At 40.0% G+C, this 24,386-nt stretch overlaps 1 protein-coding gene across 2 annotated transcripts in view; it reads right to left on the reverse strand.

The window, feature by feature from the left end:
• ARHGEF26 (Rho guanine nucleotide exchange factor 26) overlaps window positions 1-24,386 on the reverse strand; it is a 140,013-nt gene that overhangs the window by 25,700 nt on the left and 89,927 nt on the right. For both annotated transcript variants that reach the window (XM_027876052.1, XM_027876053.1), the window contains exons 9-11: window positions 22,252-22,326; window positions 18,441-18,530; window positions 13,841-13,995 (exon numbers count right to left, since the gene is read on the reverse strand). In XM_027876052.1, coding sequence (XP_027731853.1) covers window positions 13,841-13,995; window positions 18,441-18,530; window positions 22,252-22,326 — 320 coding nt within the window. The remainder of the gene's footprint in view (window positions 1-13,840; window positions 13,996-18,440; window positions 18,531-22,251; window positions 22,327-24,386) is intronic.

Consider the following 24,386-nt stretch of genomic DNA (forward strand, 5'->3'; position numbering starts at 1 on the left):
ATCCATCCATCCATCCATCCATCCATCCATCCATCCATCCATCCATCACGTGGCATAGACAAACAAATATGTCTCATTTCAGGCTTCCTCACTTTGTCAGAGTCACCATGATGGAAGCTTACCAAAGTGAGTGTGTCACACTGCAAGAAATGGAATAAATACTGACTAAGACTGGCTCATAAGGTAAGTGGTTCTTTGGGATCCATTTTGAAGAAAGTGATGCCTGACAAGAAACTACAACTCTGCAGAAACTCTCCTGAATCCTGGGTTCAAACTGCCCCTGGCTGCTGCCCCTAGACCCTGTTCCAACCAGGCCCTGATCTCCTACTGTTACAGCTGCTTCTACAAGCCAACCACCCAAGAATACGCCCTCCTCAGTAAGAGAGAAATGCACAAGAATTACAGGGGTGGGAATCTAATATTAGCTGGTAGCACCTCATTGAATTTTTCTCTCAGATACATTGAGAGGAATAAAGAAAATCCTCTCCAAGACTTTGTAGACAAAGTGGGCAGCTGCCTGAAACATTTTATGGAGGAGAAAATAATCACAGATTGGTGTAGTGGAAAGAATATTAGATTAGTCAAAGGGAAAGGATTCAAAACTTCTCCCTCTTCCCTCCCCCATCCCTTTTACCACCTGTATGTCTTTTTCCCCAAAGCACTAGCTTTAGACCAAAGGGTTGTTAATCTGGGTCCATGAAATTGTTTCATGTTTGTGTGTGTGTGTGTGTATTTCAATATAATTTTTTTTAGTAATCATATATTTTATTTTATACATTTAAAAAACATGATTCTCAGAAAGGATTTTATGGGTATCACCATTCTGCCAAAGGCAGAAAATGTTAAGAATACCCAATTTAGAGTCAAATTCCATCTCTGATATTTTGTGTGACCTTTTTTCAAGTTACTTAATATCTCTGGGTCTCAGTTTTCTCACCTGCAAAATTAAAAAAATTAGATCACTTGACCTCTGAGTTCCCTCAGACCTCGAAATTTATAGTTCTGTGACTAGACACCAGCTCTAGGTATGACAAGATGGCCCTTCTAGTCCTAACCTCTCCATGATCCCTGTCTACAAGGAGCTAGAACCCTGATCCTATGAAGCTATCCTCCAGGTGATACAGAGAAAGGAAGGAAGGGAGGGAAGAAAGGGAAGGAAGAAAGGAAGGAAAGATGGAAGTAAGGAAGGAAGGTAGAAGGAAGGAAGGAAGGAAGGTGGAAGGAAGGAAGGAAGGAAGGAAGGAAGGAAGGAAGGAAGGAAGGAAGGAAGGAAAGAAGGAAGGAAGGAACGAAGGAAATAAGCATTTATTTAACACCTACTATGTGCCAGGCACTTGCTAAGCTCTTTACAAATATCTCATTTGCTATTCACAACAACCCTAGGAGGCAGGTGCTATTATTATTATCCCCATTTTGCAGTTGGGAAAACTGAGGCAGACAGAAATTGGGTGACTTGCCCAGAGTCACACAGCTACTAAGTGTCTGAAATAAAATTTGATCTTCTTGACTCTAGGCCCAGAGCTCTATCTATTGAATATCTGGGGAAGGCTGAGCAGTGGTACAAATTCTTTCAATCTCCCTCTCCCCACTTTCCTCCCTCCCCCACCATATATATCTTCCTGTTTAGTCCCCAGTTACCCATCTAGTAGCTGTAGCTGCCTTGGGAAATATTGACTTGGCTGTATCTTCCTCACCTTGGCTGTTGTGAAGAAAGCTCTTAGTGAACCTGAACTCACTAGAGGAGTGTGAGTCTTTGCCAGCTGGCATTATCTTAATTGATGTGAATGGTTGGCCATTTGGGCCCATTTACCAGCAATTATGCATCTCATTAAATGAGTCAGATTAATTTTGGTGTTTAACTTTGACATTCAAATCTGTATGTATATGATATTAGATATTTTCAATCTTCTCAAAAGCTCCCATTTAACAGAATCTCTCACATTATAAGGGCCTTAAGGCTTAGAGATCGATTTCCACACAACAGCCTGGCTCCATCCTGTCTTTCCCTTCTTCATACCCATTTTTTCCTCCTACACATTCTCTGGTCAGGTCATCCTATCTACTTCTTGTCCCTTGCAGGAGACCTTGTATCTCCCAACTCCCAGCTTTTGTAGGCTATGCTGCTGGCTGGAATATCCTACCTCTTCACCCCATGCCCGTGCCCTTCTGGAATCCTACTTTCCTTCAAAACTCGGCTCAAGCTTCACCTTCTTCTACAGAAAGCTTTTCCTGATCCTCCTAGTGCCTAGTGCTCCCCCTCCCGAAATGACTTCCATTTTTTTTTCTGTATCCTCTATATGCTTATATAAGCAAATATCTTCTCTTCCCTTAGAATGTAAGTTTTTTGAGGACAGGGTCTGATTCTCTCTCTCTCTCTCTCTCTCTCTCTCTCTCTCTCTCTCTCTCTCTCTCTCTTTCTTTCTTCTTTTTCTTTTTTTGGTTTGTATCTTGGAGCTTAGCACAGAGCCCAGAAGTAAGCACTATTTAAACACTTGCTGATTAAGTGACTGAGGTAGGTAGTGTAAGCACAGCCTCATAGCTCAGAGCTGGAAGGGACCTTGGGATCATTTGGTCAAGTCCTTCATTTCACTTGTGGGAACCGAGGCTGTGGTTAAAGGTGAAGCAACGTGGGCCAAAGTCTTATAGGTAGGAAGCATCTGAAACAGGATTTGAATCTGGGTTCTCTGCCTCTAGATTCCATGCCCTTTCTAATAAACCTTGTTGGTTAGGTGACTTCCCCACGATTACACACCTTCCAAGTGCCACATCCAGGATGCCCGGCTACCAGGCCAATGAGAGCTTTCTCCAATCCATAAAAATCCATCTGAATCTCTGTTCACTCAACACGCACATGATTAAAAAAATAAACTAGAGTCTTCATTATTTTCAGCAATATCAGAAAAAGATGGGTCAAGACATTTTGCCAAAAGGAAAGGAAATTAGAAAATCAGACAGTCTATTTTTCTTCTTTTCCTCTGCCCACACTTTGTCCGGTCTCACCGCCCTGAATTCAAAAATCCTTCGGCTGAAGCGATGACCAAGTTTAATCTGCTCAGAATATCTAAACTTGGACATTATCAACTAAAAGAATTCTTCAAGGTAATATTCTGAGGAAGTCGTTTGTTCTGGGAAGGAGGACACCTCCGTTCGGCTCTGGTAGAGAAGTCTCAGCTGCAAAGAACCGGGGAAGAGAAGAACTAATTCTAACTAATTCAGTTCATGTGTAGAGATTAAGGTTTAAGGGTCACAAAGTGAGAGGCAATGTGGGCTAATGGCCTCACGGATCTGGGTTCATGCCCCGTTTCTATCTGACCATGGGCCAATCATTCAACCTCTCAATGACCTCCTGAAACTTTGTAAAATGAGAAATAGTACCCGTTCTATCGCTGGAAATTCCCGTAACAAGTGCTTAGCAGCATATCTGACACCTAGAAGGTACTTCAAAAATGTTTGATCGATTGATTGACTGATAACAATAAATTCATGAATCTGGACAGAAAAAAAATGTGTGGTAACCGTCATGAAATACCTGACACATAGAAGAAAGAATAAATTTATTCTGCTTAGGTACTGAGGTTGCTCCATCCAAGAGCAATGGATGGAGTTACAAGGAGTTACAATCCCAATCTTCATTTTAGCTCACCATGAGGAAAAATGTCCTGATAATTAGAGCCATGAAAACATGAACTGCCTCATGGAGTAAGGGAAGGGAGCTCATTATCACTGAAGGTATTCAAGCAGGAGTTGAATGACCACCTATTAGGGATGTGGTAGATGGAATTGATGCTGTAGGCACAGGTGGGACCAGCAAGGTGGCAGAGTTAATAGAGGTGTGGGCTCAGAATTAAGAGGTCCTGAGTGCAGATCCTGCCTCAGACTCTTAAGAGCTGTGTGACCCTGAGCAAGTGACTTAACCTTGCTCTTACCCTCAGTTTCTTCTTCTGTAGAAAGAGGGGGTGTGGTTTGGACTTCACAGCCTCTAAACCCTGATATAATAATCCTCTGGTTCTACTACCTTCAAGGTACCTTCCAGTTCTGCATTCTATAAAGATCATGACTGAGAGTCTCTTAATTAGGTCAAGACAGATAACACACATTTATTAATTACTCTCTGCCAAGCATTGGTCATAAATGAGCCTTTTGACTTTTGGTGTCTATACGCTTTTGGCAAAGTTCTCACAGCTTTGCCCCCAGACAAGAAGAATCCTACTGAATCGGAATCTGAGAGCAAACCACTCTTTGCACATTGGCTAGTTTCATTTTGTCAAGCTTACAGCCAAAGAGACTAAGACCCAGAGACACGGAGACGGGGCAGGAGACCCAGAGACACGGAGACGGGGCTGTATTAGGAACAGACCCCTGGGGTCTTGGCTTCCAGCCCAGAGCTATCCTTTCTAGTGACCCATTCCAGGACCCTTGTAGCAATCTGGACCCTCTTCACCTTTGAAATAATAGTTTTAACTTATGTTCCTGAAACTTCTAATGTCATGTCTTAGTGAGATGAGGAATAAAATAAAATAATATACTTTCAACGTGGAAACCTGTGCAGTCCTCCAGCTCAAGTCATCCACTGATTGCGGAATATTTACAGCATGCCAGTTGTCAGGAAGTGAAAAATCTTCTTTCTTAGATTCCTGCAGGAAGGAAACTTCACATAATGGAACTTAATGGTTTCCCTATCTTCCCAAGTAGAGGCCAAATACAGATGTGCAAATATGCTTAGTAGTAGTTTCCAATTTTCCCTTATAGATAATAACAACTTGCAAAACCTTAGTATGATTTACTGAATATTCACATGCCAAATAACTGAACTTGTAGGCCTATTTCTTGCAAAAGTGGGCATTATGTAGTCCGTGATCATATTCTAAGGCTGGTCAGAGGCTGGAAAGAATCCTGGAGAAATTGGAGTCACATGTATAACCAGAGCCGTAACTAGCCCGGGGTGAATGGGGCTTTGCTTCAGGGTGCTGACACCTGGTTTGAGTACCTGACAGGGTGCCTCTGGTCTCCCCACTTCTTCATCTTGGCAACCACCATTCCAGTGCCTCACCTCACAGTCAAGAGCTCTAAGGGAGTTGGTCAGCACACCTCTACTTCCCAAAGACTTCTTGTTACTTTGCTTAACGCCTCACCCTTTAACATTAAATTGTCCTCTTTTCCACTGATGTTTTGCTCCACTGGATTTTCCTCAAAGACCTGGGGCTGTCCTCCATCAAGCAACAAGGTGTTGTTTTAGATAGTTAGAGATCTACATACATACTCTGGAAGATAACTCTGCCTCTGTGGTCCTAAGTTCTGATTGGTGAGATCCTCCTGGAGCCTCCACATTGAGGAAATACCTAGACCGGCCCCATGCTCACTCCTTCTCTCCGTTCCTACTCTGCTCTTCTCCCTGAGGCCTTAGGCACAGAGTTTCTTCCCCACCTCCTTTTCTGTGTTGTCTTTCCACCATTAAAATGTAGGATCATTTGGGGTAGGGACTGTCTCATCGCTAGTGTTTGTATTCCCAATGCTTAGCATAGTAAACACTTAAATGGGTAGTGCAGTGGGGAGTCCTGGACCTGGAGTCAGGAAGACCTGAGTTCAAATCCTGCCTCAGACACTTCCTAACTGTGTGACCCTGAGTAAGTCACTTAACCCTGTTTGCCTCGGTTTCCTCATCTGTAAAATGAACTGGAAAAGGTAAACAACTCCCATATCTCTGCTGAGGAAACTCCAAATGGGGTTATGAAGAGTCTGACATGACTGAACCATAAGAAAAAACACTCAAATACTTCTTGATTTAACTTGATTTTCTCATTTACTAATAAAGAAATCTTGTCTATACAAGGGTTGTTGTTATTTTCTCTTCCACCAGAATGGGAAGGATAAAAGTAACCTCCAAGGGATAGGGATATGAGTAAGAAATTAAAAAAAAAAAGAAAAAAAACAACTATCTGTACTTATAGACTTCTCTTTCTAGTTTATCACTATATTCAGTAATAATAAATTTTGAAAATCTGGTTGTGTTTTTGTATATATTTCATAAGGAGTGAACCAATTATTCTAGAACAAGTATGCAGAAAAAGATATAGACACCCAGTGATCTCCACACCATATTAAATAGTGTAAGGTTTAAGACCCACTAACATGCCAGGACATAAAATCAAGTAGAATTAGATTTTAATTGCCTAGAACTTCACTGCTTTGAAGGTCAGGCTGGCTTAATGTAGGGATCAACTTACCAAAGCCTAAAGTTCCTGACGGTCAGATTTCACATACCAATCAACTCCTTCATCATTCTCATATACAGGACTCTGGAGCTTACAAAGGCCTTTTTCAGAAAAACTCTGATGCAAATAGTGAGAATGTCACAGGATGCCAGAATCAGAACTAGAAGGGACCTTAAGGGTGCCCAAGTTCAACCCTCTCATTTTTTCAGATGAGAAAACTGAGGCCCAGAGAAGAAACACTGTTCAAGGTTTCTCAATTAAGATGAATCAGAGGTGAGATTTGAGTGACAAATCTGTGCCCCTTCCACTGTCCTACACTGACAATGTTACATAAAAGAAAACAGAATCTCGGAGTGGGTAAGACTTTTGCCCCTGATCACGGAGTTAATTGTCAGGTCTGAGATTTGAATCCATTTTCTCCAATTCCAAGCCCAGAGTTCTCTCTGCTACATCATACTTCATTTTTAAGGGACTAGAATAGTATTATGAAATCTGGGTCCAATTAAGTTCTGTTAAATAAGGCCTTTCCACAGGATATTCTCTGCCTCTGACTCAGGGAAGCAGCTTGCTCTCCAAACTTTCTCGTATGGGCCTGGAGTTCACATTTCTACAACCATTTAATATTTCTTTCACTTGGCAAACACTAGAGACAGTCCTTCCCCAGAGAGCCCAGGTAGCCACATACAAGTCCTATTTCTTTTTCGGAGAGGCCTTGGTCATTGTAACGCTTACTCTTCTTGGCAGAGAGCTATTTTTCCTCCAAGAAACTCTTCCCAGGAGCCGTAAAAATCTCCCCGACAGTTGGAAACTATTGAAGACACATGGCAGCTGAGCTCAACTAAAGCCTGGAATTACATTCAGGCAGTGGTGGCGGAAGCTGGAGGGGCTGGTAGAAGCTGGAGGGGGTGGCATTCACTTTCTTGTGACAGGGGCAGAGCAGGCAAAGAGGGAGAAAAATACCAGAGAAGGATAGACGGAAGGAAGGCTGAAAGATCATGGCGTCAGTGGCGTTCCCATAGGTAAGGCTATGCAGCCAGCACCAATCACTCAAGAACACCGATGAAGCTTCCATTACATAAAAGCTGTCTGGTAGCCCCACAATGGGTTACAAAGAATGGTAAGCAGATGATAGCTTCATAAAAAATAACAGAACAGCAGAAATGAATGGATATAAATACAGAGGATGACAACATAAAGTATGCTTGTGGGTTCTCTTTCTTTCTCTTTTTTTTTCCTTTCCCCCATCCTTCCTTCTCTTTCTTTCTTTCTCTCTTTCTCTCTTTCTTTCTTTCTTTCTTCCTTCCTTTCTTTCTTTCTTTCTTTCTTTCTTCCTTTCTTTCTTTCTTTCTTCCTTTCTTTCTTTCTTTCTTTCTTTCTTTCTTTCTTTCTTTCTTTCTTTCTTCCTTCCTTTCTTTCTTCTTTTTCTCAGTATGTATGTGGGTCTCCCTTCCTTTCTCTTAGTATGTGGGTTCTTTCATTCTTTCTTTTTTCTTTCTTTCTTTTTCTCTTTTTCTTCCCTTCCACTCTCCCTATTTTCCTTCCTTTCTCTCACTTTAAGAAAAAAAAAAGACTGGAGCCAAGACAGATTTCCAAAAGAAAAATTTTACTAAAGGATTTATGCATTATGGGAACAAAGGTGGGGAGGATATGGGAAAGTGTCATAGGATTCTTTACTGATAACTGTGATTGGTTCACAGAGTCAGAAAAAATGACAACCCCCATATTATGAACTTAAGTCCCACTTTCAGAGACTCATCTGATGAAATATGAGTAAATCAAAATATCAGCAGGTATATCGACCTAACTAGCTTCTTTAGACACTGGAGACCCAGGGCTAAAGGAATCCTAAAAGACCAAATCAGAATAAGTTGTAATTTTGATTTAGAAGCATTTACTGAGTACTAATTATTCCTTTAAACTTGTAACTTAACTCTTTCCTGAGGAGCAGTCACTTAATTTAGAACCATAGACTCTTAGGAAGGATGGCACCTTAGATCATTTAGGACATCCTTTTCCCATATTTTATATATGAGATTTATAGAAACAGACACACAGAGGGGAAGTGACTTCTCCAAAGTCAGGGAAAGACCCAGCACTAGAAGTCAGGTCTAACAGGGCAGTAAATCAATGAGTCAACAAGAATTTATTAGGTGCCTATAACGTGCCAGGCACTGTCAGACCCTGGGTCTACAAATACAAAAGTGAGACAGTGCTCAGCCTGTAAGAACTTAGTTTATTCACATAGTCCTGGTTTACATGGAGAGTACAGCAAAGAGAATGGGAAACAAAGTAGTAGCAAAGCCTTGACCTGACCCCTCCCTTTTCTCTCATTATTGGAGTAAAAGCTGCTACAGCTTCTGGATTTGAATAACATACTTCTGGTGTTGAGTTTCTCTCTCCTCTACATGATAAGATTGCCTAAACAGAACTTAGCAATGTTTGATCTAATTCCTAGGATGCTAAATTTGTTATCTCATTATATTCCAGGATGCTTTGAAGGACTGTGATGAAGGTTATTAAGTTATAGAAGTCAGAAAGTGGCATTGAGTTAATTGGAGGCAAAACATATCATCAATATAGCACCATCCGCCCAAAGTCAGGAAGACCTAAGCTCAAATGTGGCCTCAGATACTAATTAGCTGTGTGATCCTGGGGCCGAGTCACTCAACTTCTCTTTCCCTCAGTTTTCTCAACTGTAAAATTAGGATAATAACAGGACTTTCCTCCCAGGATTGTTGTGAGTATCTAATGAGATAATATTTGTAAAGTGCTTAAGTACAGTGCCTGACACATAGTAGGCACTTCATAAACATTAGCCATTACTACTACTACTATTACTACAATAAGCCCCATATTTATTCATTGGGGGATGGAAAAAATAACTTCCCCTACAATTTACAAATATTTATGGATCCCTTCATTACATTTTTTGCAGGAGACCTCAAACCGTCTGAGGACATAACTGGACAGAAGCATGCCAGAACTTTGACTAATGAATTTCACCTTGCCCTTTTCAGCTTCCCGTCATGGTCAAAACTAAGTCACCCTTGATATCTTAACTGCTGTTATCTCTTTCAATGGTGCTGAAGGCATGCGAAGCATTTGCAAATGCCTTCCTAAGGGCTCAGGTAAACAGCATTATGAATATCACACATTTTTCGGGCCCTTCTTCTTATCTAGCATCTGCAGGCTACTTTTGCCATGAGCACACATCCAAGCCTTCAACAACTCAGGCCTCAAAATACTCATCTGAGAAATATGGCAAACTACTCATCAAAGGTAAGTAAATCCCAGTTCTAGCTTAAAACAAAAGGTGCTAGCAGCCAACCCAGCTATGGGGTCTTTGTGACGCTGCGGGAAGTTTCCCAATTCAAATAAATTAAACCTTTTGGTCTGAGCCCAAAATAGTTAAAAGTACAACTGTAGATTCAAAGAGATAACATAACTTAAAGAACAATGCTGGTCAGCATAACAGAATAGGATACCTCAAATCTAAACAGAAAGATAAGTTTAAAATAGTTTAAATGTGGAACATTTCTGTCCAACTATTTCTAGAATAACAGTTGTGAGTGACTTTAACATTCTAATTAGTCAGTCAATAAACACTTGTTAAGCTCCTACTATGTGCCAGGCACTGTACTAAGAGCTAGGGATACATAAAGAAGGAAAAGATATCTAATGAGGGAGAAAATAAGTAAATAAATAAGTATAAACAAGCTATCTGTAGGCTAACTAGGAAATAATTCAGAGCGGGCAGGCACTAGATTTAGATTGGGCAAGGCTTTATGTCAAAGGTAGGATTTTAGATGGGATTTAAAGCAATCTAGAGAAGCCAATGGGTGGAGATAAGGAAGGAGGGCATTCAGGCATGAAGGGACCCACAGCCAGAGGAAATGACAGGAGCTGAGAGATGAAGGATCTTGTTCGTGGACTAGCCAGGAAGCTGGTGTCACTGCAACCAAGAGTACATGGAGGAGAGTAAGGTGTAAGAAGACTGAAAAGGTAGGACGGGGCAGGTTATGAAGGGCTTTGAATGCCAAACAGAGCATTTTGTATTTGATCATGGAGGTGATAGGGAGCCACTGGAGATTACTGAGAACATGAGGGTGGATCATGGTGGTGGTGATATGGTCTTGCCTTCCCTCCACATACTCTATGATCCACAACATTGGAGTTCTGCTCCTTGTCTATGATGTTCCCCCTCCACATTCCACACCCTTTCCTATCTGTTCTTCGTTCTGGAATGCTCTCCCCTCTCTCCTCTGCCTCCTATACTTTGTCTCCCCCATTTGAGGGCAAAGACCATGCTCTTGCCTCAGTATTCCCAGTTTTCCAGTGCTTACTTAGCACAGTGCTTGGTAAGTGCTCAATAAATGTTTGTTGACCGATGGACAACAAGTCATTTTGTCACAGTGAATACTCCATCTATCAATGAAGAGCTCAACCTTTCTTTAAATTAGTAGATGAATGAAGGAATAAAGTATTTATTAAGTGCTTACTGTATACAAAGCACAATGCTACCCCCAAACAGAAGAAACTATTTGCATAGAAAGATGCAAATAGAAGAGACAGTCCCTGTTCTCAAGGAATTCACAATCCAATGAGAGAGAGAATACATTTTAGCTGGAAGTCAGATGGAAAGGTCCTATGGCCATTAGGAAACATCAGCAAAGTAGACAGCAATCTCCCTTCATAAGACAGCAATCTCCCTTCATTGACGTTGTTTCTGCAAATAAAATCACATCCATTTTTGATGATGACCCATTGGGCACCCATTTGATGTATGCCCATTTGATGACAAAAGCTTTCTTTCCTGTGTCTTCAGCAGATGAGGCTATAGCCCCTGCAGGAGCAGGTCCAGGCTGCATCTCTGTAGGCCTTGCTTCCTAAGGGGATGAAGACGGAGGGCACTGGACTGGAAGCCTTGCTATTCCCAAGGCTCTTGGGTTCAGGGTTCTGGTCTGTCTCCATCAAGGCCAGGCAGTATTTGCCAAGCTAACTTGGTAGAACCTACTAGAGCTTATTCTCCAGGTTTAGAGAACTCTGTGATATCCCCCTTACCATAGGTGGGACATAAGTGGGGAAAACAAATCCATACTGTTTATTCAAAACTCTATATTTGTGCTATCAATATAAGATTTTATCATTAAATTTAAGTTTTTTAGTTAGACTAAAACTAACTTTTTAAAATTAAAAAAAATGTTTTTAAACTAACTTGGGAAGCTACGTGCCTCAATGGATAAAGTGCTGGGCCTAGGGTCAAGAGGACTCCTCTCCCTAAGTTCAAATCTGGTCCCAGACACTTACTAGCTGTGCAACCTTGGGCAATCACCTTAACCTTGTTTACCTCAGTTTCCTCATCTGTAAAATGGGCTGGAGGAGGAAGTGGCAAACCACTCCCTTCTCTGCCAAGAAAACCCCAAATGGGATCATCCAAAGTCAGACATGACTCAAATGACTGAAAAGCAAAACTAACTCGCCTTTTGGGAAACAACCAAAGTTTTAACAGTTTAACAGCTGTAACACATCAGGAGTGGAGGACTCTGACTTTTGCTGAGACACATATAATTACCTCCCCACCCCTCGAATAAATCCCTCTCCACAGAGCCAGGGAATCACAATATCTCATAGGAAACCAACAAATAACATGGAAACATAAAATGTATCATTCTTTTCCAATCTTTATTTATAACTTTTACTTAGCTACTAAAGCTATTTAAAGCCCCTTGATAAAAGAAATAATGTTTCCTTGGCGATAGTTTAGTTACATTTTCTTAAGTAAGAAAAACAATTACCAGTGATTTCAATGTTTATCATTGTCACATTAGGAAATTTTGGAGCAGATCAAATTTAATTTAGCTTTTTTGTTTTTCTTTTAAAATTCCAATGGGGCAGTCAACTATCTAAAATTAATTTCTAGCATAGCTGCAAAAAAGAAGTCAAGAGAAACATTTTAAATAATTTTTTTCTTGTTTTCGATCTATGAAGACACAACATGAAGATGCAAAATGTCATTTAAAGAGAAATTTAATGATAAGGTGATGCATTAAAAAATACGTTTGAGTTAATGTATACCATGCTGGCCCACAAAGCCTGGGACTGTGGAAAGAACACTGAAGCAGAGTCAGGAGACCTGAGTTCAGATCCCCACTCTGCCATTTATTCTGCTCCCATGGGACCATGGACAAATCACAAATCACCTGTCTGAACCCATTTCCTCTTCTATAAAACAAGAACATTGGACCATTTCTCTGAGGTGTCCTACATCTCTGCATCTATGATCCTATGATGCTCTGGGTCTCATTTGAGAAGAACCTTATATTCAGAAGTCACCCATAGTCACCCAGCAAAGGGAGCATGTAAGAGGCGATCTTCCTTTCTTTGGTCAAGTGCTTAAGGACCTGGAACAAGCTATCTTAGCTCCACAAACATGTTTCCTTGACTATTAAATTAGGTAATTGAACTAGATGATCTCCAAATGTTCCCTTCAAGATCTTAGATTCTGTGATTTCATACCCTGACTTTCTCATCTTTGGTCAGCTCAGATGATACGTCTTCTATGAAACCTTGCCTGATAATTCCACATCCTGATCCAATAATTAATACTCTTTCCTCTCCCAGGCTACCTTGTATCTCCCCAGTGGAATGTAAACTCCTTGAGGGCAATTATCAAATTATCATTTTAACTTCTTATTCCCAGCCCCCTAGCATGTCCTTGTATGCAGCAGGCACTTAACAAACAAATCTAATTAAATTTGTGCACATATAGATGAAAATTACTGTATACTCTTCTGTAATACCACATTTGAGGGGTGGATGATGGGAGATCCAATATAATGATACCGAACCTCCTGCCTCCAGCACAGAAGAAAGCATGATGCATCAGTTCAGCTGTGCCCTTCTTGGGGCCACATCCTTTTTTAGGGTTTTCAAGGCTAGATGGTCCATGAGGCCCAGCTATCTCTCTACGGGGGTGTGAGATATTGTTTCCTAGACCCTGATATGGGTTGTGCTGAACTGATGCAGGAATGCATTGGTGTGAAGCTCTTCATGGGGAGTCTGACATTGTCATCCAAGGCAACATCCCTGCCCCTGGAAAGTTGTGCGTTCACAGCACTCAGATAGGGAGTTAGAAATGGAACTACTTGATAAGTCTACTGATTTCTTTCCAACCACAAGACTTACTCGTAGTGGATCCAAAATTCAAAGAAGAAGTTTGGGATCAAGCAATATCACCATTGGTTTGAATTGGTCTTTAACATAATTTCGTTCAATTTTTAGGATGGTTTCAATTTGAAAAAAAGATGAAGTTCAGAAGTTAGTGTTAGAAGCTGCTTGTTTTGTTCTGTGAAAGAAAGAAAGAAAGAAAGAAAGAAAGAAAGAAAGTTGCCTTATGATTGAACCTATGAGTCATATATTCCAATTAGAATTTCATGGCTTAACACTTTTAAAGCCAGAAAGCGAAATTTCAAAATGTATTTTTTGTTCAGATTAATCTACAGAAAAACCACAAGGACAAAACTAGTGGCATGGCGACTAGCTACCTGAATAGCAGCCAATCAATCCACAAGTGTTTACAAATTGCCTGTTGAAAAAATGTGCTTCATGTCCAAAGAATCATCCCTTACCTCTTCTTCTTTGTGATGATGAGAACATCGTTGAAGAGAAAGAAGTAGACCTGCTGTTTGGAAGTCCTTCTGGAGAAAAGCACAGTGTCTTCTACATAGGCAGTCAGTTCACCCCTTTTGACCAGCCAGCGAGAGGACGATACTAAAGGGAATGGCTAGGGGAAAAATGAACAAGAACATGAGTATGTGAGTCCCATCTTAGTGCCATCAGCAATATGAATTAAAACCAACACGACAGCCAGAGATGCATATTAAGATTACGAGAAGAATGTTCTTGGTAAGTAGGAGCTACACAAGTGTGTCGGGAAGGGGATTGTGATGACAACGCTGTAATAAAATGTGACCAGCACAGTCTGTCCTCTGAGAAGAAAAGGAAGAAAACAAGGCACAAACTATGAGACATCTTCCAGTACAATCGAAAGCCATTAAGAAAATGTCAGAGTCAAGTAGAATGTGACCCAACTATTGACCAATGACGGGGAAAAAACATAAAAAAGATAAAGCCACCTAACCCACCCTTGTGGTCACTCTAGCAATCAAATGCTAATAATTCTAATAATAAATGAAATTCTAATAAAAATGTGAACATGTCAAATCAGACACACTGGGGGGGAAAAGAAATAAATTAGTTAATAATAGAATCCATACATAAAAACTAAAACAGGGATTCTTGAGTTCCATAAACTTTTTTTTCTTTAAAAATGTGGTAACTATTTCAATATTATTGAATACCTTTGTAATTTTATATATTCTATCTTATGCACTTAAAATATAATTCTGAGAAGGGTTTCATAGGCTTTGCCAAAGCATCCATGGCACAAAACAGGGTAAGAACCACTAAATTAAAATGACAGTCTCTGTTATTTTGTATGCTGAAAAGGCATATGCAATTCTTTTTACTAATGAACAATATAAAAGAATATATCCCTTTCTAATCTGCCTATAATATATCCATTTGGTTATGTTATTGAGAACTCCTGTTCTTAAATTTTAATGGTAGTTTCTCCCATGGGGGCTCAATCCTTTAATGTAACATGCCCTCTCCCAGCTTCAGAGGCCAAACTTTCTTTTTCTTCCAGAATAAACCACTCTATTCATATAAGATAGGCCAGAGCCAGGGAATTACATACTGATAATTCAAAAAATTGGAAAACTTTCAAACCACAGGAAAATTCCAACCACTGAGAACTCATTTCTTAAAACATACAAAAGGTATACTGCCAAAACAAACTGATGGGAAGCAGAAGAGGAAAAAAAAAATAACAAATTTCTTTAAAGAAGCAAGAACCCTTAGAGTCTAAGGCTTAGAGTGACAAAATATGGATCATCTTAGAAGCAAATATCACTTTGCAGAGATGCCTGATCGATATTGTTAAGGGGGTGGAAACTGGCCGAGGAGGCAAGCTTAGAAGAATTGTAGCTGCTTAGCTTAGAAAAGAGAAGGCTGAGAGAAAGTTCGATAAGACAGGCAAAGTATCTGAAAAATTTTGACAAGAGGGTAACTAGTCAGTTATATTCTATCATTTGTGAAGGACTAGATAAGAAGAAATTTCTACTGGATGTTAGGAAAATCTATGGGACTCTTAGGAAGATGAACCACTGGGATTGGCTACCAAAGGCATGACTACCTTCTGTCTAAGGGCAAGGAGTTGAATCAGATAATCTCAAAGTCTCTACTAGCTCATGCACAACAATACCTAAGGCAGAACCCTTGATTGAGTTTAGACCTGTTCAGAGCAGTAAATTACTAGCAAAACTCCATGATAACTGTCTTATCTACAAGAGCATGCATCCCCAGGATGGTTTGGAGGGCAAACAAAACTAAAAACATCATTTAAAAAAAATCTTAAATGATTCTCCATTTACAAAAAAAACACATTTTAATGTACAAACTAAGGGAAAAAATAGATTTCATCATTTCTCTACTATTACTTGAGGTGGGGGGAATCTCTACTTGATTACAAATAACTTGCCTTAAAGGTTGCTAATGTAGAGATGAAATTTACTGCTCTGGATAATGAGAGGATAACATCAAAATGAAAAAGAAAAAAACATTATCATCTAAAGGCCAAAACGAAACTTTGAGACATAAAAAGGTTGATGAATGAAAAGCATTCATCAAATGCTTATTATTTGCCAGGCAATAAATAGATAGATAGATAGACAGATAGGTAGATAGATAGACAGATAAAAGGTAAATACTAAAGCTAATCAAGAGTATCCAGTTACAATTGAGATAACAAACTACTAAGAGAGAAAGAGACAGAGACAGACAGAGAGCCAGTTTTGAATAGCTTAATTTAAGAGTGATTATCCAGTCTAGCCCCCTAATTTTGCAGTTGAGTCAGAGACCTTGGAAGGTGATATGACTTACTCCAGGTCACTTAACTGGTTTGTGGGAGAGCTATAATTAGGCCCTAAAACATTTGGTTCATCGAGTCTTTTCAAGTGTGACCAAAGAAATGTGTGAATTAAAATGACACTAAATATGATTAAGTAACTCCTTTGGGAATGAGGAAAGGCGTCTAGAGGTAAGAACAGCTTTCTTCAGGTGATTTTCTTTCCTGTTTGTTTCACACACTAAAAAAGTAATCTAGGCAGGAAGTAATTCATTTCATGGGAGAGTGAAGCAAGGTGGGATATTCAACTGGAGCAAAGAAAGACCCAAAGTCTCCTTCTGTTGCTATTTAAATGGAGCCCACATAATTACAACATCTCCACTGAGAACCTTATTCAAATGCCCTAAAGTGATGCTCTGACCCAGATGCAGTTCATTACATAGAATTAAGGAAAATTAGGGAACCCTTTCTGGTCTGCCATTACCAGGTGATCTAGCTCTGGGTCTTGTGAAAGAAGCTGGTGTGATCTTAAGGTGGATTTTGGTTTTAGGGAAAAAGGGGTGAAAGGATTGTAGCTGATTGTTCTGAAAGGGAAAGGAGTGGGAAATGTTAGGTTTCAGAATCCTTTTTTTTTTGAAGATTCAGTCAAGCAGCATTTATTGAGCTATGTGCCAGACATTGTGCTAAGCACTAGAGATACAAAGAAAGGCCAAAAAAAAAAAAGTCTCTGCCCTCAGTGAGCTCACAGTCTAACCACGGCAAGGCTATTCTGGAGCCAGCTGGAACCAATTGTTAAATCTTCAATGTGAGCTTTTACACCTCAGAAATTGACAAATGCTACAAATCAGAGCCTGATTTATTGCTCTGTTGATTGTCTAGACTTAAGAAAGTGGTGGAGATTAAATTTAACAGTATGTCATGCATACTTTATTTTTTTTCCAGAAAGTTGGTTGTTAAATATTTATACCAGCACACCCCTGAGTGGGGAAGTCAATATGCAAAGAACTATGTCCAACAAGCTAGATATAGGATAGATTAAGAGTAGTTTCAGAGGGAAGGCAGTAAGGTTAAGGAGGACCGAGAAAGTCTTCTTGCAGAAGGTAGGAATTTAGCTGAGACTTGAAAAGAACAAGGAGGTGAAGAGGAGAGAGACATAATTCCAAGCATGGGGGACATCCAGCTGGCAGAGTAAGGAGATGAAGGGACAGCCAGGGGGCGGTGTTACTGGCTATGTGATTGGCCCAAGCTCATGAAGGTATTAGGGGGTAAAGCTTAGGATTTGAATTCAAATCTTCTGACTCCAAGTTCAATGAGCACTTTCCTGCTACAACTCTTAAGGTCAAATTTAGGGGAAGGGTTTTTTTCTTAATAATTAGTTAATTTAATTTTAATTTTCAACATTAACTTCCATAAGATTTTGAGTTTTAAATTCTCTCCCCCAATCCTTTCCTTTAAAAAACAAAACAAAACAAAAAAAACAAAAAAAAAAACAATTTATCTGATAGAAGATAAACAGTATATAGGCACAAGTTAGTCAAAAAGAGTGTGAGATCTTGTCTTTCAAATTCTGGGAAAGGTGGTTTGCTAGTTTTTATCTGAAATATACAAAAGGCTTTACTGGCCAATGTTTAGTTAGAATTAAAAAAAAAATCTTGGCATGACCCTGTTCCCCTGTGTGGTAAGGAATAGTAAAAAAGGACAGTGGGACAGTGGTGAATAATGAAAGGGGGGGGGGCAGCTCCAGATTCCAGTCATGACACCACCACTCATTAGCCGAGTAATCTTGGACAAGTCTCTTTATATTTTTGAGCTTCTGTTTTCTCATCTATAAAATGACTGGATTAGATGATCTCAAAAGTTACTTTCAGTTTTAAAATTCTATCTTTCTCAATTTTTTGCCCCAAACTTGGCATCTTCCCTGCTAAAGACCTTTCTGGAAAGATTCTCTTTTCTATCCTTTTCTTGAGCAAAGATCCTACAGCTGGTTATCACTAGTCAAATGTCATCACATCTATCATGTTATGTTTATTTGGAATTTTAACAATCTAGGCATGACCCTTTCTAGGTAATTTCTGGGTAATCATTTATAGCACTTTCTCTGAAAAGTAAAATTTTCCATTCCTCAAATGCTATCACTGTAAAAATGTCATCATTTCTGTTGCTTTCAGTTAACTCCATACATTTCCACAAATCCTTAAAGCAAAGCCCATTTTCCATCATTTCCCATGCCTATACTAAGCTACAAATAGAAATGAGGGTACCTTTATTTTGAATTCCAGCTGGGAATTAATTGTGTACATCATTTCCGTCCGTTCCATCTTCCGTGCCCCTTCATTACACAAACGAACCAACTAGAGAAAAGAGGAAGAAATCAGTCATTAAGTATTAACTATATTAACTAAGATGGCTCATTTTCCCTTTTATATACAAATTTCTTTTGGGAAATGCTCACTTCATGCAACTCCCATGAGACTCCTCACTACAGAAGAATACACATTTAACATGTGTAATCTAATTAGACATGGCTATCAGGGGTGTTGCCACTCATGAAACAAAAAAGGGAATTCCTAGATAAAAAATGGATTTATTCTGGACAACAGAACTATTCTTTTTCTCCTTACCTGTCACCTCTACAAATGCACTCTCACACATGTACACACACATATACATACATAGACACACACACACACACACACACACACACACACACACACATTTCTATCATTTCTGCTACTGCTGCTACTACTGCTGACGGTGTTGCTGCTGATGCTGCTGCCACTACCACTACTACTGCTACTCTACCTGGAATTCGGAGATGATTTTCTCTTTCTTTGTATCCCCAGGGATACTAGCCCAACTCTCATTATATTTATTTTACAGATGAGAAAGCTGAGGCACAGACAGGTAGAAATGGACTGCCCAAGGTCACCCAGTTTGAAGTAGCAAAGCCAGTGTTTAAAATTTGAATTATCTGACTTCAAATCCAAAACTGTTATATCCTATATTTTAGTGAAAAAGCTCTCTCCTCACATCTTAGAAAATGAGGACAATTGTGACCAGCTGCCTTATAATAACCAAAATGTGAAGGTCTGACCGATTGGCCAGGGGGCGGTATCCTGGGCTAAACCAGACTTTCAGCAATGTGTACAGGTGGCTAGGATCTCTGCAAGACTTTTGTTGATTAGATCCTGGCAATCTGATGTCATGGAACTAGGGGGAAAAAAATCAAACATGATACTGAGGTCTATTTAAAAGGAACATGCAAGGGCCAGAAAGAAATTTGACCACTGCATATCAGAACTCATTTGTCTACGAGAGTGCTATATTTGGAGTGTATGGAGCTCGGGCAACACACGCTTGGCCCTATAATGGTGCAGTGCACTAAGCATGTTTAGAACTTGATATCACAGCCACTCCAGACTCACAAACTAAGAAAACAAAACCAGTCCCCTGACCTTAAAGTCCCACCAATTATCCATCCAAGATGGTAGGGCAAAAGAGAACATTGTAGTGCTACATCACCCAATGAATCCATCAGACCTGACTCCAAATGAACTTTGCTTGAGTCCAAAGATCAAATGTGCTCTTATGACATAAAGAGAGATGAGTCATCACTGAGGGTATCTGATCTTAACTTGGACTTCGAACAATCCCCACCCCACCCCCCTTTTCCCTTGCCTTCTGTATCTTATCTTCTCTCATTAGAATGTATGCTTCCGAAAGCAGGGATTGTCTATCTGGTTCTAGTATTTGTAGCCTTGGTACTTAGCACAATGCCTGGCACACAGTAAGAGCCTAATAAATGCTTATTTCCTTCTTTTGGGTCTATTAAAGAGTCACACATTATGCTTTAAAAAAAAAAAAGGATCATGTAGACATTAAAGAGATGCCAAGGAAGTGTGATTCATACCCCAGTACTTATTGTCTACCAAAGTGGAATAGAAGCTCCTTGAGGCCATGGACTGTCTCTTTTGTTTCTGTATCCCCAGTGCTTAGCACAGTGCCTGACACTTAATAGGTGCTTAAAAAAATGTTTGTTCATGACTAAAATATGTGGGCTAACAGCCTTTGAAGAACAAGGACAGCAAGTAGAATTGTTTGGCCTCCAGAATAAAACCATCACAAGGACTTCTCTTAACTAGCATATTAAAATTCAACAACTGGCGATCTTTTCTTCCACCCTTAATATGCTACTTCTTGGTCCTAAAGAACAGAATTAGGACACTAGATAGAAGTTTCAGAGAGGCAAATTTATACTTGATTTAAGGAATGATGCCCTGATAATCACAACTGTTCTCAAGAGAAAGAGGCTTCTTGGGAGATACTCGGCTTCTCCTTCCCTGAGGTGAGATGCCCGCTTCGGGGGGATACTGAAGAAGGGGTCCTAAGTCAGCTACAAGCTGGTGCAAATGACCTCTGAGATTGCTGCCCAATTTGTAAGCTTCTCTCAGGCAGAGAAAACACCAGAATGTGGCTAATAGAGCAGCCGGAGGTGTCTGGAATTCCTCTAAAAGAACGTGGACAGCAAACGTCTCTCCTAACTGGTTTTGACATCCATCTGATAGAAGACAGTCAGGCAGATCAATTGACCTCTCCTGGTCCCTCCAGCCTCACATAGCTGGAATCCTAATTTTCTGATGGAATGCTAAGATTCCTTAGAAGCTTCTCTTTTTCCCTCCCACTTCAAGTCGTGGCTAAAAAAATATAAATCTACAGGACAAAACCTTTTAAAATGGATTTCTAATAGATACCAAAACAATCTGAATTTTTATTAAGCAGAGTATTTGGAGATGTTTGGCAGGAAGACAATCAATTTAAATGCTCAGGATGTTTTTAGACTTTCTCCAATTTCTTCTGCAGGAAGCATGTCTTCTGGCTTAAATAAACACCAAGCTGTGGACTCTAGTCAAGAGAACTGGCATTTGCATCATTCCTGCTATAACCCCCTTCCCCTCTCCAGAATTAACTACTATTTAATTTGTATATATTTGTGTTTACTTATATGTGAACATTCTATTTCCCCCAATAGAATGTAAGTCCCTTGAGGGCAGGAATAGCTTCAGTTCTGCCTTTGTATCTGCCACTCTTAGTGTAGTGCCTGGTACACAGCAGATGTTTATTAAATGTTTGTTGATCCACTGCTTGAAGGAATTGAGGGAAGGAAGGAAAAAAAATTGACATTTCCCAAGGATGAATAGCCAGGCTCCAATGACCTCTCAGAGAGGGCTCAGGGCAGCGTCTAGTTGTAACAGCTAGCAATCCAGCACAATTGGCTCTTGGGCATAGATTGCTAATCCTTGACTCATTGGATTTCATAGACCTGGATGGGTTTTCTGGGATCAGCCCATGCAGCACCAGCAGCTGTCCCTGAAGTTACAGAGGAAAGCATACTTGGCAAAATTAATGATAATAATTATATTGATAATAAAGTAGTAATAATATTGATAATACCAGTAGCTGATGTTTATAAACAGATTTTAGGTCTATGAAGTAATTTACATCAGTTATTTCATGGATATCTCCCATGCTTGGAATGCCCTCCTTCCTCCCCTCCACCTCTAGAATCCCTGGCTTCTTTAAAGTTTGAGTTCAAATTCCACCTTCTACAGAAGGCCTTTCTCAATCCCATAAGCTACTAGTTGCCCTGTCCTCACCACCCATTTCCACATTAACCTTCTATCTACTCTGCTTATATCTTGCATTAGTATAATCTATATACACATATATCATACACACATCTTTATGTACTTGTTTCCCCCAATAGAATGTAAGCTCCTTGAGAGCAGGGATTGCTTCAGTTCAGTGAAATGGTAGTGTAAATGCTTAATAAAGGCGTGTGTAGTGATGGTGCCTCACAGTTGGGTATATCTGGGAGATTCCATAAACAAAGAAAACAGTACCAGGTTCCTGAAAGTCAGCAAGCTAACACAACCACCACCAATAACTGCACAAATGAGACCATATTTATAAAGCACTTAGCACAGTGCCTGGCACCTAGTAGGTGTGGAATAAATTCCCTTCCCCCAAAGTACTTGAACCATGGACCATTTGGTAAAGTTTTCAACGTCCTACCTTGCTCACTTCTTTCAGAGCCCGTTTGCAAACTTCATATTTTGGTGAATCTTTAGGTGTTTTCTGACAGATGGTCTGGAATGAATTAGAAGTCAATAATGTTCATTGGTTTTAATACATTAAAAATAGTAGCTATGTCAATCCAGAGTAAGCCCTGAATGCCAAACTCCAGCCTTCAGGATCTCTCCTCTTCACTTTGTGTTGCCCTTCTCTAGCAAAGTACCCTACACTGTGCTGCATTTTCCCCCTTCTGTAAATGTTGGGTTGATGCTTTTTCCTTTTTTTCCCCCAATATCACTTAAAAAAAAGTTTCCCTTTCCACCAACATTAAAAGTAAGAACAAAACTCTTTCGGCAAATATATGTAGTTAAGCAAAACAAATTTCTCTATTAGTCATATCTGAAAAATAGGTTTCATTATGAATGGTGAATCCAACCCCTCCCTGGCAGGACAACATGGACAGCATTTATTTTTTAAAACCATTTTCACTTCCCAGTGATTCTTCCTTACAATAGAAAATTGGAACAAATAAGGTCAGCCAAACATGATGAATCAATATGGTGGCCATACCCACAAACCTGTGCTTCCTTCTGCACTTGGAGGAAGAAGTGATGGGGTAACATTAGTCTTGGGTAGTCAAGGCTGGGCCCTGTCCAATGCACTTGTCATGTGGATTGCCATCGAATAAAGTTATCATCACAGGGGCTGTAGTTTATATCACCTTTTAGATCTCCTTCCCTCCCTTTGTCCCCCACACCATCCCACCTTCTTAGCTCTGTACACAGAATAAATCTCCATTGACTCATGTGGTCTGAAAAGGGCTGCAGCAAATATGAAAATGACATTCAAACAAAAAGCTATTTGGTATTTTGAATATCTTTAAGCACAAGATGCAAGTAAAGGTAATAAAATATATGATGAGAAGAAAAATTTGAAGAGAAAACAGGTGAGATGGTCTTTAGCACATTTATACTGTACACCATGACTTGCACTTGGGTCTCAAAGGAGGCTGGTTTGAGTAAAGGGGACAGAGCTCACACACTTGGACATTCCTATCTTGTAAGGATCAACCAAAAAAAGAAAATTCAACTCAAACAAAAACCACTGATGTAATTAAACTGTTGCAACACATTTTTTATTTTACTTTATTTGGCCATTTCAGCTAAATTCCTAAATTAAATAAAAGCAAAGTGAAAATATCATAGGCAGATTCTGACTTCGCTAGCATTTTATTTGTTTGTTCAGTTATTTAGCTATGTCTAACTCTTTGTGACTTCATGGACCATACTGTCCATGGGTCTTTCTTGGCAAAGATACTGGAAGGTTTACCATTTTCTTCTCCAGTGAATTAAAGCAAGCAGAGGTTAAGTGTCTTGCCCAAGGTCACACAGCTAGTGAGTGTCCAAGGTCACATTTGAACTCAGGTCTTCCTGACACCAGGCCTAGGGCTCCCTCCACTGAGATGCCTAGCTGCCTCCCTAATGTTGCCAGATTTCTAAGTGAGGCCTCAGAGTTTAGGCAGTGGCAGAAGAGCGGGAATGAAGTTAGCTTTCAAGTAAGAGGGGAACCAAGAGAGGCCTGACTTAAGGGAGGATGAACAGGTGTCAGACTCTCTCACCTGAGCTGAGAATTCAGATGGGAGGTTCCCAGATTAGGGGATGTACATTAAGGGCAAAAATCGGTTTTCTGCATCTTCAAATGTGATGCCTTTCCATGTAACGATGGCACTTTCTGGGCCACGGTGCCACACCTTCTCAAAAAAAGGCATCCCTGAGACTGAAGTTTTCTCCAGTAATTCCTGTATTGGAAATAAGGATATGAGGTAGGGGCTAGAGAAAGCACGGGCCAGATGGACCACTGTCTTAGGTGCAGGGGTGAGGATCATGGAAGAACACTTTCCAAAATAAGAAGGTCTCTTTCCCTCACCGGCACAATCCTCACCAAAGACTGCTTTGGGCCATCCTGAGGCAAGGGGAAAAAGGCAGACTAAGTATCAGAGATACAGCAGTCTTTTAATATTTATATAACTGTAGGTCAACATTTCCTTTGTAATACTATGTATTTTATTTTATGCATTTAAAAAGATTATTCTGAGAAGGCTTTATCAGACTACCACCACTGGGGTCCATGAGACA

The sequence above is a fragment of the Vombatus ursinus genome, unplaced genomic scaffold, assembly GCF_900497805.2.
Source record: "Vombatus ursinus unplaced genomic scaffold, bare-nosed wombat genome assembly UNPS02014810.1, whole genome shotgun sequence".
Taxonomy (NCBI): Eukaryota; Metazoa; Chordata; class Mammalia; order Diprotodontia; family Vombatidae; genus Vombatus; species Vombatus ursinus.